At 45.3% G+C, this 14,180-nt stretch overlaps 2 protein-coding genes across 2 annotated transcripts; both read left to right on the top strand.

The window, feature by feature from the left end:
- The first annotated feature begins 487 nt into the window (after window positions 1-487).
- On the top strand, window positions 488-3,085 carry LOC136478461 (uncharacterized). Its single transcript, XM_066476922.1, has 9 exons — window positions 488-658; window positions 776-883; window positions 1,065-1,156; window positions 1,359-1,433; window positions 1,526-1,595; window positions 2,135-2,236; window positions 2,370-2,484; window positions 2,581-2,643; window positions 2,810-3,085. The coding sequence occupies exons 1-9, from the start codon at window positions 542-544 to the stop codon at window positions 2,890-2,892; spliced, it is 825 nt and encodes a 274-aa protein (XP_066333019.1). The 5' UTR covers window positions 488-541; the 3' UTR covers window positions 2,893-3,085.
- An 8,090-nt stretch (window positions 3,086-11,175) lies between these two features.
- On the top strand, window positions 11,176-13,012 carry LOC136478462 (uncharacterized). The gene is made up of 6 exons (XM_066476923.1): window positions 11,176-11,454; window positions 11,568-11,611; window positions 11,703-11,783; window positions 11,990-12,097; window positions 12,775-12,849; window positions 12,950-13,012. The coding sequence occupies exons 1-5, from the start codon at window positions 11,292-11,294 to the stop codon at window positions 12,790-12,792; spliced, it is 414 nt and encodes a 137-aa protein (XP_066333020.1). The 5' UTR covers window positions 11,176-11,291; the 3' UTR covers window positions 12,793-12,849; window positions 12,950-13,012.
- Window positions 13,013-14,180: the final 1,168 nt, after the last annotated feature.

Here is a 14,180-nt window from a genome sequence, read left to right as displayed (position 1 = left end):
GTCTTGCAAGGGGATAGCACACAATTTGCAGCTGCTTATAAATTGACTACCCTGATTGTTAATAAATAATACACACAGTGTCTCCCTCTCCGACCACAGCAAGAGAAGTCCGAGTTTCTTCACACTTACACACACACACACACATGGCAGCACCACTGATGAGCCTTGGTGCCGCCGTGTACTCCTACTTGGCCACGCCAACCGCGCTGCCGCGCCCCCGAAGAGGAAGACGTGTCCTAACGTTTCGGGCCACCGCGTCCTCTGGTGCAGGTGCAGTGCTTGACCGCCGGCGCCGGCCGCAGAACGTGGCCGGCGACTTCTTCGTCGGTGAGCAGAGCTCTCTATGTAGCTGCTTCCCTCCAACAACAACACAAGAGCTTTGCCTTTGCCTGACTGACGCGCGCTGTTTGCCTGTTTGCCTTGCCTTTTCGCAGACCAGCGCTGCATCGACTGCCAGACCTGCCGATGGATGGCGCCGGTACGCAGGCACAGCTTTCTCCCATCCTTCACCTTCAATCGCTCGCTTCGCTAACCATCATTCATGGCGTGCGGCGTGCCGGCATCGGCATGTATGCAGGAGGTGTTCAAGAGGGTGGATGGTAAGGCCGCCGTAGCGGCGCAGCCCAGCTCCGAGGAGGAGAGGACCAAGGCCCTGCAGGTCTCTCTCTCACCCCATATATCCTACTACCTGCTGGGCCAACTCTCTGAAGGCTTGTTATACTGCAGCTGCAACACCACTATCTTTCACAAAGTTTCATTTTTGTGTGATGTCCAGGCGCTGCTCTCCTGTCCAACATCCTCAATTCACACAGAGAAACCTCCAAAAGATATCCTCCAAGTGCAAAACATGTTTCCTCTACCAATCGACGACAAACTACTCCCAGTATGCATGTTTTCCACAGTTTCCTTTTTCTTATTGCATGGTGCAAATCCTCATCTTTTTTTTTCTATATATGTATTAAGAATATAAGATGTAGTTAGAGTACCGCTATTTGACAATGTTTATGAAATCTTCAGTCTGGTATACTAGCTATGCAATCACATCACCAACATGTAATGTTCAGGGCGTTTATCTCTGCGGATACAATTCTCAAGACTCATTTGGGGCAACATCGTACCTGGTAATTCACCCACAAGGAAACATACTGATTGACAGGTACTACATGGGTCTCCAGCCAATAGCTAGGAATCCAGATTAAATACTAGATTCTCAATCGTAAGACTGATGCTACTATATCCATCAGTGAAAGTAATTCCATAATGTATAGCCCTTTCAATTTCTGATTGGTGATTATGCAATTCGGAAACAGAATTATGTGATTCAGATGCTTTAATATATATCTTTTATTTTCTTTTAGCCCAAGGTATACTCAAAAACTGGCGAACAATATTGAAAAGCTTGGTGGAGCGCGCTACATGTTTTTGACCCACATGTATGTTTGGACTTCACAATTGTGTTACTTCTTCATGTACTTGTCACCTTCTGTTAGAAATTAAAGAGATCTCACTAATTACCACCATACAGTGATGATGTGGCGGATCACAGGAAGTGGGCTGAGCGGCTAAAATGTGAAAGAATAATTCATTCAGAAGATGTAAGAATTGCATCTCTCGCTAATATCCTTCTATTTGACATGATAGAATGGCAAATTCCTGATAAATCTTAACTGCAAACCCCCATGAACATTATTTATGTCCTTTTTGATAATCTTCAATCAGATATTGGTTAACAAGGCCTCATCTTAACATTGCTGCCTACGTAATAGGCTTCTACTTTAATACATATGCTTCTACTTTAATGAGTACAAGATAAGCATTGCTGTTTGGGCACTACTAAAGCATTTGATATTCATATATCTTAGCATTGCAGTTTGGGTATACTACTAAAGCATTTAATATTCATATATCTTACTGAAGAACTGATTAGTGATTTAGATTATCCATAATGCTTCAAATGGAGGAAAATTCCAAAAGAAATAAACTTACTGAAGAACTGATTAGTGATTGGAATAGTTAGCAAGCATTCATCGCATTGGTAATGTAGGTTCCATTTATTCCTGCCTCCCAGTGAACTCTGCTCTTTCGAACATGTCCTGATCTGATAGTCTTTGCCGTCTTAACCATTCTGATGCAGATGGCAGAGGCTACTGCAGATGTTGAGTGGAAACTTGAAGGAAATGGGCCATGGAACATCGGAACAGATTTTGAACTTATCTATACCCCAGGCCATACCCCAGTAAGAAATTCAACTTAATAGACTTGAATCCAAACGCAATCGGTAACAATCAATTTTTAGCAACACAGATTTAGCACCTTGCTCCTTATCTTCAATGCGTCTAGTTTGATAATCAAGACAAACATTTTTCTAGGGCTCGGTCTGCTTGTATTACAAATCGCTAAAGGTGCTGTTCACTGGAGACCATGTTGCAAAGTCAGAAGAATCAGATGATCTGATTCTCTTTCTGATGTACAACAGGCAACCAGGTAGAAGCGTTTGATACCTTCCTGCCTGTCTTCATATCTAACCATTCGCATGGAAATCTGATTATCATGCCTGTCTATTGTACAACAAACTTGCAGTGAGCCTTCAGCTGGAAAGCATCAGGAAACTATTGGAGGTAGAATTCGAGTGGCTTTTACCTGGTACGGACTCCTTCAAATATATCCCTGAGATGGAATATAAGTAGAAAAAAAATCAATTTGATTTCTAACCCATTTCTACTTCATAAGTATTAGTTTTATCCATGTTATGCTGTTTATCCATTTGTTTTTTATATTAACTTGTGTGCTGGAATTGAGTTGTTCACAGGACATGGCTACCGAATCAAGTACAAAGATGTACAAGCCAAGAATGCAGCCATGGAGACCCTCATAGCTAACTACACAAACTAGGAGCCTAGGAGCATCTTACTTCAGTCAGTGCTCATAAATAAGGATTCCAGGAGGCCGAATGTTGATGCTACTGTTTCCAGAGAATAATGTTCATGATGCTCGGGTCTTGAATGAGCATTTGTTACCAGAGAATGCAATGCTTTCGTATGTTTATAATACAGCTGCAGACTGTACCTAGTGCTGCACACCAAGCACATGTTGTTAGGATCGATATGGTGTACCTCTCTGTGTAACCCGTAGATCGAGTAAGCATCCTCGTCTTCCCGGTAGCTGCGCCTCAGAGGGTAGACGTCGGTGTAGGGGCAGCTCCGGCTCGGTGGCGAGACGACGGTCCAGTGTAGGCCTGCAGGGGAATGACGGCGGTGGTGGCCGGCTCATCCCGTCGCTGGCAGCACTCTTTAGGATCGGATTAGGGTTTCTCTGTAGGTGGGTGGCGGCTCCAGTCGAACCTCGTTATCCGATCCCTCACCCCCACCTTTCTTTTATGTGTGCTGTGCGACAGGAGCCCACCAACCGGATTAGGGTTGGACTCCCCCGATCAGGGAGCAGAGATAAGGGCCCAATAGGCCGTTGGGCCTATTGGTGGAGATCAACTAACATTCTCCCCCCTTGATCTCATTCCATCTTTCACTTTCATATCATTTGCTTTTGTTCATTCCATTACAGATTAGCTCATAGAGCATGTCTCATCGTCACGGTCCATTGCCGATAGACTTAACAGCTACAACTCACTACTCTGTTCTGAAATAGATACTTATCTTTGGGCCTTCCTTTATCCAGGAATATTTTAGGCTTTCCCTTAAACCCAAGCTAGCTACATATTCTCTGAACACCATGTCCTCTGAACATGTTGGGTGGTAAGCCTTTTGTAAGCGGATCCGCGAGCATCCTTTCTGTTCTTATATGCTCAAGACTTATGACTTGATCCCGGACTTTATCTTTCACAACATAATACTCTATGTCAATGTGTTTGGCAGCACCACTTGACTTATGTTGTGAGCATCCTGTACTGCCAGATTATAATCGCAGTATTACTTTAGTGGTCTATAGATGTCGTCAACCACCTTCAAACCGGGTATGAACTTCGTTAGTTAGTTCACCTGCCCGTTGCCTCATAACACGCTACAAACTGTCATACATTGTGGACGATGTAGTGACAGTTTGCTTTGAGCTTTTCCATGAAATAGCTCCCCTTTGTGAGATAATAGAAAATCCACGTCTGGATATACATTCACTCTCGCATAATCAGAATCTGAATATCAGATCTTCTATATGTCATCATGAGGCCTTTCGTTCCTTGCAAATAATGCAAGACTTTCTTTACTAATTTTAGTGTTCTATTCCAGAATTGCTCTGGAATCTGCCAAGTAAAACCCGGTAACAAATGCCAAGTCAGGGCGCGTACATACTTGAGCATGTTGCAAGCTTCCGACAGCTGAAGCATATGGAACCACTTTTACTTTATCGATTAAGCTCATATTGGTTCCTAGGGCATTGAAAATCCCTATATCTGTCGCCCTTGACTATAGGAGCAGATGAGGGACTACATTTGTGCATACTGAATTTCTTTAAGATCTTTTCATGTATGCCTTTAGTGACAGTCCTTATACCCTTTTTCTTCTATCTCGGTGAATCTCGATCCCTAGAACGAACGAGGCTTCGTCAAGATCTTTCATATCAAATTTCTTTGTCTCCAGTAGTAGACTGACATCACTACTAGCAAGTAAGATATCATCTACACACAGGACAAGGAAGATAAACTTCTCATTCTTTAAACTTTGTATTGACACAATTATCCTCTACCTTCTCTTTAAAACCCAAAATTCTTTATTGACTGATCAAACTTCAAGTACCACCGTCTTTGAAGCTTGCTTTAATCTATAAATGGATTTCTTTAGGCGGCATCCCATTCATTCTTTTCCTTCCATGACAAAATCTTTCGGTTATGCCATGTAAACATTTTCCTCCAAGTCTCCGCTGAGAAATGCCGTCTTTACATCCATCTGATGTAATTCTAAATCGTAATGTGCCACTAATGCCATTATGATTCTGAAGGAATCCTTATATGAGACTGGAAAAAATGTCTCATTGTAATCAATCCCTTCTCTTTGCATAAAGCTTTTTGCCACAAGTCACGCTTTATATGTTTCTATATTCTCTTGAGAGTCAAGTTTTGTTCCGTAGACCCATTTACAGCCTACTGTATTGGCTCCTTTAGGAATTATTTTCAAGTCCCAAACTCTATTGGCATTCATCGATTTCATTTCATCTTCCATGGCCTCAAGTCACTTTGATGAATGATCACTTCTCATGACTTCTTCAAATAAGGTGAGATCATCCTCCATTTAAATTTATTAGTGTTATACACTTCATAATCAGCAGAAATAGCTGATTTTCTAACTCTTTGAGACCTACTAGGGGCCTTTACATTTAGCACATCTTTTATTTGAGGCTGTTGTTGCTCCTCCTCATGTGTGGCAATAGGTTCTATAGAATCCTGAAGAACAGGTTCCTCATCGTCATTCATTGTTGCCACAGGTGGGATAACAACAACTGCTGGCACCACAGTATCTAGCACTGTCGGTGCAGCGACAGCAGGTAGTGAGAAAATTGGCTTATGAATCATTGGAGTGGGTGCATACACCCGCTTCACTTCAAGGTCAATTTCTCGAGCTACCATGCTCCCCCTCATCAATTCATCCTCTAGGAAGACAGCGTGTCTCGTTTCCACTAACTTTGTATGTCTCTCTGGACAGTAGAAAATGAAAACCTTTTGACTTTTCTGTGTAGCCAAACAAATGGCAACTTACTGTTTTGGGATATAACTTTCCAATGTTTAGGTTAAACACTTTAGCCTCAGCAGGGCTCCCCACATTCATGGAAGTGGTTTAGCGAGGGTACTCTTTCTGTCCACAACTCATACGGTGTTTTGGGCACCGACTTTCTTGATACGCTATTGAGAATACGAGTGACAGTTTTAACGCCTCCATTCACAGGCTCAACTATAAGGTGGAGTAACTTATCATACTGCCCACCATATCCATCAGGGTGCGATTGATTCTTTTAGCTACTCTATTCTGCTGAGGTTCGCCCGGTGTAGAATACTGGGCTACTTTGCCATTCTTTTAGGGTATGCCGACCGTAGTACTCCCCCACGGTCAGACCTGATTATCTTAATCTTTAATATCTTAAATTTATCCAATACATCTTTTCTTTCTTTGATTGGATAAATATAGCCATAATGAGAGTAATCATCTGTGAATGTTATGAACGGATCATAACCATCCACACTCTTTATAGAAAAGTTGACCACAGATGTCTGTGTGAATAATCTATAGAATTCCTACGCTTCGTTTGTCATCTTTTCTTAATTCTTTTTACATACTTTCCTTTTATGCATTCTCTGCGTTGTTCTAAAACTGAGAGCTCTAATGGAGGAAGAATATCATTCTTAACTTGTCTTTCCATTCTCCCCCTCGAAATATGGCCTGAACGATAGTGCCATAATTTCGATAACGCATCGTGAGCTCTCTTATGCCACCATTTCCAGAGTAACACTCTGTCACCAGCTATTTTATCAGCTGAGTAGCATATTTCTTTAAAGTGTCAGTGAACTGACTCTTTATTCTATCGAGGTACTCGGTGACCGTGTCACACTCTGAGATTGAGCCCATAATTGCAAGCTCAATCATGTTCTTTATCATAGCCAAACTTTTTCTTGTTGGTAGTGATTCATTTCCTATGCCCAAGGAGTCATAGGATATCTTTTGGGATTCAAAATCTCTCTCTTTAGTTGCCCAAGTGGCATCATTCTCTTTTATCTTCCTTACCGGTGCCACAACCTCAGTGGAACACGGTGAGGTAACTACCCAGTCCACCTTAGACAAGATGAAAACCAGGTCAAAACTTTTCTTAACATAAAATAACACCATTTGAATGCCTTGATTCCAACGTTGGTCAAAATCAAAACATATAATTATTCTTATACACTAATTCTACATCACCGTTGGGCACAAATAGAATTAATGCATAAATCATTAACTTTCACAATTGTTCTTACACACTAATTCTACATCACCGTTGGGCAGAAGTAGAATTAATGCATAAATCATTAAAATTTACAACTCTTCTTATACACTAATTCTACATCACCGTTGGGCAGAAGTAGAATTAATGCATAAATTATTAAAATTATGATATTGTTATTAACAACGTTGGTCAGAAAATAACAATATCATAATCATGTCAAATCTCTTTTTCTCTAATTAAATACCACATTGGTTCAAAATAACTAGAGAATCAATATTTTCTTTAGCATCAGAAAAAATCTATTTTTCTCCAATTAAATACCACATTGGTTCAAAATAACTAGAGAATCAACAACTTTACTTTGGTTGTGGAAAAATTCTCTTTTCCTTGAATTTTACCCACAGGGAAAATTGTTTTTTTTTTATTTTCTTTAATCCATTAATCAATTTTCAGGAAATAAACATTTACTGGAAAAACTTTCCTTTTCTCCAGTTAAATATCACGTCGGTTCAAAATCACTGGAGAATATACCTTTTCTTTAGCAGCGGAAAACGTATACTCAATTTCTTGAATTTTACCCACAGGTAAAATTTACTTTTCTATTTTTCTTTTGAGCCATTTATTCATTTTCCAGGAAATAAAATATTTACTGAAAAAACGAAACTGATTCATTTTTTGTACTGTTCCTTCGGCCCAAAACCATTCGCTCAGCGCGGCCCAGCGCAAAAAATTTGGCCCAGAAGCCACGCGTGCCGCGCCTCCCCGCGCCCAGGCCGCAACCTGGGCCTGGGCCGGCAAACCCGCTCGACCGCGCGCCCCGCCTGGGCCGAAACTGGCCTGCTCTATCTCAGCCATTGATTTTGATCCGACGGCCGCGCGCTCGTTTCGGGCGGTATAAAAACCGATGCCGCGGCCGGTGCCCGAAACCCTAGTTCATTTGATCCTCTGTTCTCTCTCTCTTCGCTCTCTCTCTTTCTTTCTCTCGCGCCGTTCTTTCTCAGCGCAAGGACAGCAGCCGAGACGGCGAGCGAGCGGACGGTGGAGCAAGGCATGGCGCCGTCGCCGGCCCCCTCGCCGGCGCGCGTGCTCCCCGACGGGTGAGAACACCGCCGTCGAGCGGCCTGGCCGCGGCGCCCCCTTGGCCGAGCCTGGAGAGCCAGCTCCCCGGCTCGTCTTCTTCTCCCTCACCGGCGAAACGGTTCGCCCGGTGCACGGCGAGGTCGTTCTCTTCCCCTTTTCCCCTTCTCTGATTTGGATCTGTTTTTTTTGTGATCTTTCTTTTCTTTTCGGAGTTCATCCGAATGGATCTAGGGTTAGGGTTCGTGTGTCGACCCCTGTTCTTCTTTCTTTTCTGTTTTCCTTTCTTCCTTCTGGGATTAACCCGATTTGGGGATGGGGTCATGATTTAGGGTTAGGGTTTGGGATGGGGTTTCACTGTTCATCTTCATACGCCGGCGAGGCGGCAGCCCTTCCCTTCTTCCCCTTGTTCTTTTCGATTTGAATTGATCTTCTCTCTTTCCGTTTCATTGTTCATCCGAAATCGAGATCTAGGGTTAGGGCCGACCCCTTTTCTTTGTTCTTTTCTTTGGATTTTTCTTTTCTTTGATTACTTTTCTCTTTTGGATTCAAGATCGAGATGGGGATACTTTCTAGGTACTGTTTCTCTTCCCCGTTGAAGGCTTTTACTCGTTTAGGGTTTGTGAACTCGTTCGGTTCTTTTCTCTTCTTCTTCCCCGAGCTTTCTGCGCTGGTTAGGGTTAGGGTTCTTGAGATCCTTTTCCCCTTTCTTTACTTCTTCTCTGATCCAAACACAGATCTGTTCTTTCTTGCCGTGTCAGTGCGGCACTTTTCCCGCGTGGTGGCGGTGGCGACCGGTAGACAGTGACTTCCGCCACCCCAGTCCCTTTTCTTTGCTTTTACCCGGTTAGGGTTAGGATTACACAGAGGCAACCGGCTCTGGTACCATTGTTAGGATCGATATGGTGTACCTCTCTGTGTAACCCGTAGATCGAGTAAGCATCCTCGTCTTCCCGGTAGCTGCACCTCAGAGGGTAGACGCCGGTGTAGGGGCAGCTCCGGCTCGGTGGCGAGACGGCGGTCCAGTGTAGGCCTGCAGGGGAATGACGGCGGTGGTGGCCGGCTCATCCCGTCGCTGGCAGCACTCTTTAGGATCGGATTAGGGTTTCTCTGTAGGTGGGTGGCGGCTCCAGTCGAACCTCGTTGGGCGGGCTCGGATAACGAGGTTCGACTGGAGCCGCCACCCACCTACAGAGAAACCCTAATCCGATCCTAAAGAGTGCTGCCAGCGACGGGATGAGCCGACCACCACCGTCGTCGTTCCCCTGCAGGCCTACACTGGACCGCCGTCTCGCCACCGAGCCGGAGCTGCCCCTACACCAGCGTCTACCCTCTGAGGTGCAGCTACCGGGAAGACGAGGATGCTTACTCGATCTACGGGTTACACGGAGAGGTACACCATATCGATCCTAACAATGGTACCAGAGCCGGTGTAGGGGCAGCTCCGGCTCGGTGGCGAGACGGCGGTCCAGTGTAGGCCTGCAGGGGAACGACGGCGGTGGTGGCCGGCTCATCCCGTCGCTGGCAGCACTCTTTAGGATCGGATTAGGGTTTCTCTGTAGGTGGGTGGCGGCTCCAGTCGAACCTCGTTATCCGAGCCCTCACCCCCACCTTTCTTTTTATGTGTGCTGTGCGACAGGGGCCCACCAACCGGATTAGGGTTGGGCTCCCCCGATCAGGGAGCAGAGATAAGGGCCCAATAGGCTATCGGTGGAGATCAACTAACACATGTAACTTGGCCCACTGAATGTTTCTCAGCTTATTTCAGAAAATTTGCAAGATCCTAAGATTTGTTATAAGATGATGTGTTTTACAAATACAACACAAATGAACGCCCCTACTTCACATCACCTCATCAGCAGAGCTAGAAAAAAAAAGAGAACAAATTGCAGACAGAACATGCAATGGGGACTTAATTACTGCGTATAATTGTGTCTTCTTGATGATACCAGTTAAGAAAACTGCTCTCTCCGTCAAGTTACAGGCTTATGGCTCTCAACACAGAATCCAAAAAAAAAATGCCGCTCCAACCTCAATAGTAATGAGAAACATAAGTCCTCAACTCAATTAACATAATCCCCAAAACTCTCAGTTAAGGTACAAAACTGAACACCATAGGCCACAGAAATCCTCTCTTGGAGTATCAGGTGGTGCGGTACGCTGGCCATCAGAAACATGTCCTCAATGCCAACTGTGGTGGGTTTATGGGACCCTAATAAGACTTGGTAGTTCTCTGTGTTTGCTGCAACTGAATCATCAATAGGGCCAGGTGAAGGCTCTTGAGGTTCCAGTTCTATCATCACTGAAGCACAGTAACTGGATTCTTCCCTGTTCTCATTATCTATCTATCTATGGGACGATGTCCATACCAAAACCTGGAGGTTCCCCTAGCTAGAATGGAAGGAATATGGCATGATGGAATTTTCCCAAACTGTTGCACTTGATGAAAATGTAATTGTCACACTGCATAAAGGGCAGGCAATTCATCATCCCCATCAGAACCTGAAACTGGCAGATCTAACTAACCCCTACGCATCGTCAAATGGCTCTGAGTCAAATCTAAAAGTGCCCGACCGGTATCCGTATCTTGAAACCAGATGAGTGTAGGCAGTCTGGAATGCACGCGAAGTACCTTATGAGAATTTGCAATGCCTTTTAGAATCCATCACACGATAGTGTTTCTTGTGTATAGCCAATTCCCTCGTTTGTAGGTCCTGTTGGACTTTCTTGCTCCGAGGGAGCAGAGCTGACGTCCTGTGTGTGTGTGTGTGTGTGTGTAGTCTGCTCTGGACACTGAAAATTAGGCAATGTGAGGGCCACGATTGCTTCACAATCAGAGGCACAACCCTTTCAAGATGAATGTAATAAGATGCCAGATCAGGCATGCTCTTAAGATCAACTGTACATGTTCATGCATGATTGTGGCTGTAGGATGATGACGCTGTGTAGCGTTTTTTTTTTTTTTTTTGGACTAGCTATGTCTTTGTGCTTGCGCACCAAGTCTCGCTTGTCATGCAGTGACTACTATAAACTTGTGAGGACTTGTTTGGATGCACTTGTACTCAAATTAATCCATGTATGTTGAAGTGAGTTGGAAGTAAAAATTAGTTTTTTTTCACTCTAATCCACACTAGTACACGTGGACTGAGATAAAAAAAAAAACTAGTCGATACGCACCCTGTGTCTCACTCTCCTGTGCAATTTTGACCACAGTCCACAGCAAGAGAACTCCGACTTCTTCACTTCAATCCACGCACCCCTCTCTCTCTCTCACGCACACACTCGACACACACATGGCGCTGATGAGCCTTGGCGCCGCCGTGCACTCCTACTTCTCCACGCCCACCGCGCCGCCGCGTCCCCGAAGATGTATCCTGCCGTTTCGCGCCGCCGCCTCCCCTGCGGCGCTGGACCGCCGGCGACGGCCGCAGAACGTGGCCGGCGACTTCTTCGTCGGTGAGCAATGAGCAGAGCAAGATACAGCTTCTTTCTTTTCCTCCAACAACAAGAGCTTTGCCTGACTGATGCGCGGTGTTGCCTTTTCACTCATCGGCCGCGCGTGCATGCAGATCACCGCTGCATCGACTGCCAGACCTGCCGATGGATGGCGCCGGTACGCATGCAGCTTCCTCCCATCCAAATCCTTCAATCGCTCGCTTGGCTAACCATCATTCATGGCGTGAGGCGTGCCGGCATGTATGCAGGAGGTGTTCAAGAGGGTGGATGGCAAGGCCGCCGTAGCGGCGCAGCCCAGCTCCGAGGAGGAGAGGACCAAGGCCCTGCAGGTGTGTGTGCGTCTCTCTGCTCCCCCCATATATCCTAGCTGCCTGTATGTAGCTTGTGTACTGCGGCGGCTGGGCCAACTCTGAATGCTTTCTTTTTTTGTTGTTGTTACTGAACTCTCAACTCTGAATGCTTTGCGATATATGCTATATTGCAGCTGCAACACTACTATCGTTCACAAAGTTAAAATTTTTTGTGTGATTTCCAGGCGCTGCTCTCCTGTCCAACATCCTCAATTCACACAGAGAAACCTCCAAAAGACATCCTTCAAGTGCAAAACATGTTTCCTCTACCAATCGACGACAAACTACTCCCAGTATGCATGTTTCACTGTTTCCTTTTCCTTGTGCCCTTTCTCAGTCCGAATCTTCTTCCTTTTGTCTATATATGTATTATAAGAATCTAAGATGTAGTTACAGTACAGCTATCAGCCAATATTTATGAAAATCTTCAGTCTGGTATACTATGCAATCACATCACCAACATTTAATGTTCAGGGCGTTTATCTCTGTGGGTACAATTCTGAAGACTCATATGGGGCAACATCTTACCTGGTAATTCATCCACAAGGAAACATACTGATTGACAGGTACTAGATGGGTCTCCAGCCAGTAGCTAGGAATCCAAATCAAATAGTTTCTGGATGTAAGGTTGATGCTCCTATATCCATCAGTAAAAAGTAATTTCATAATATATAACTCTTCTATTTGAAATAATACGTTTTTGTACAAATTGGTAGCCAAAGGTTCACCTTGCATACTGTGTCATTGCCTACAAGATCGATGTTTGATGATCTGAGTAGACTATAAAGAAAAGATGAAAGTTGCACAAGCCTTTTATTAGACTCAAAAAGGGCTATGTTCCTGGCAGAGTTCACCTTGAGCACATAGTTTTATGATTTTAATTTCCCTTTGATGATTATGTACTTCAGAAGCAGAATTCTACGATACAGTCATACAGATGCTTTAATATATATCTTTTATTTTCTTTTAGCCCAAGGTATACTCCTAAGCTGGCCAACAATATTGAAAAGCTTGGTGGAGTGCGCTACATGTTTTTGACCCACATGTATGTTTGGACCTCAACCATACACTATTGTGTTCTTTCTTCATGTAGTTTTCATCTGCTATTGGAAACTCAAGGGATCTCATTAATTACCACTATTCAGTGATGATGTGGCGGATCACAGGAAGTGGGCTGAGCAGATAAAATGTGAAAGAATAATTCATTCAGGAGATGTAAGAATTGCATCTCTCACTATATCCTTCTATTTGACATGATAGAATGGCAAAATTCCTGATAAATATTAATTGCAAACCCCATGTATGTTATTTGTATCCTTTTTGAAACTGTGCTCTCATATATTGATTAGCAAGGCCTCATCCTGAAGAGTGACAAAAGCACACGCTGCCTACATATTATGCTTCTACTTTAATACATGTGCTTCTACTTTAATTAATACATGATAAGCTTTGCAGTTTGGGCACTATTAAAGCATTTGATATTCATATATCTTATTGAAGAACTGATTAGTTGTCTATGTTAGAATTAATTATATGCCAACTGTAATCTCTTCTCCCTATGCGCCACCTCTGGCTGATTAGGCCCTTTGGGCTCCCCTCTCTCTCCTATATATATGTGTGTAATCACCCCTGTAATTCTAATCAAGTCTATTGACTATTCTCTAATATGGTATCAGACTAGATTCGTTCCTCTGCTTCCGCTCCTATCGGCGCTCGCCTCGTGCCGCGCCCTCCAATCCCGCGCGCGCCGCTTCGGCCGCAGCGCCCGCCTCCTCCAATCCCGCGCGCGCCGTCCCGGCTGCTGCGCCCATGGCCTCCGGCGTCTCGAGCTCGGGCGCATCCGCCGCGGCCGCCGCGGCTAAGTTGCGCGATGAAGCCGCCGCCGCCGCCCAGAAGCTCGAAGACGAAGCTTCCTCCCTCCGCTCCTCCAACGCGAAGCGCAGCCAAGAACTCCAGGCGGAGGCCGACCTCCTCAAGTCCGCCGCCGCGGCCCAGGACCGCGTCCGCGCCGCCGTCGAGGCCCTCCACAAGGAGCGCGCGCAGGCGGACCTCCTCGAACAGCAGGCCGCAGCCCTCCGGGACCGCCTCCGCGCCGAGTCCGCCCGCGACGAGGAGGACCCGCACGACGACGACGACGTCCGCTCCTTCACCACCGAGGCTGCTGCCGTCGCTCACCTCCACAGCCAAGCCGCCGCCATCCAAAACATCAAGAACCTCATTCCCATCGTTCTTGACCTCAACTCCTCCAACTACTCCAAGTGGCGTGGCTACGTGCTCCTCATCCTCGGTCGTTTCGCCTTGAAGGATCACGTCCTCAGCGACGCCTCCCACCTCTACGATCCGGCGTGGGCGCGCGTGGACTGCGTCGTTCTCTCC

This window comes from Miscanthus floridulus, chromosome 8 (genome assembly GCF_019320115.1).
Source record: "Miscanthus floridulus cultivar M001 chromosome 8, ASM1932011v1, whole genome shotgun sequence".
Lineage (NCBI taxonomy): Eukaryota > Viridiplantae > Streptophyta > Magnoliopsida > Poales > Poaceae > Miscanthus > Miscanthus floridulus.
This window is presented reverse-complemented; position numbering and strand designations above follow the sequence as displayed.

Coding starts and splice junctions, on each gene's coding strand:
- LOC136478461 (XM_066476922.1), top strand. CDS start 542: ATGGCGTGCGGCGTGCCGGCATCGGCATGTATGCAGGAGGTGTTCAAG. Junction 659..775: donor AGAGGACCAAGGCCCTGCAG/GTCTCTCTCTCA, acceptor TGTGATGTCCAG/GCGCTGCTCTCCTGTCCAAC. Junction 1,596..2,134: donor GAATAATTCATTCAGAAGAT/GTAAGAATTGCA, acceptor ATTCTGATGCAG/ATGGCAGAGGCTACTGCAGA.
- LOC136478462 (XM_066476923.1), top strand. CDS start 11,292: ATGGCGCTGATGAGCCTTGGCGCCGCCGTGCACTCCTACTTCTCCACG. Junction 11,612..11,702: donor CCTGCCGATGGATGGCGCCG/GTACGCATGCAG, acceptor GCATGTATGCAG/GAGGTGTTCAAGAGGGTGGA. Junction 11,784..11,989: donor AGAGGACCAAGGCCCTGCAG/GTGTGTGTGCGT, acceptor TGTGATTTCCAG/GCGCTGCTCTCCTGTCCAAC.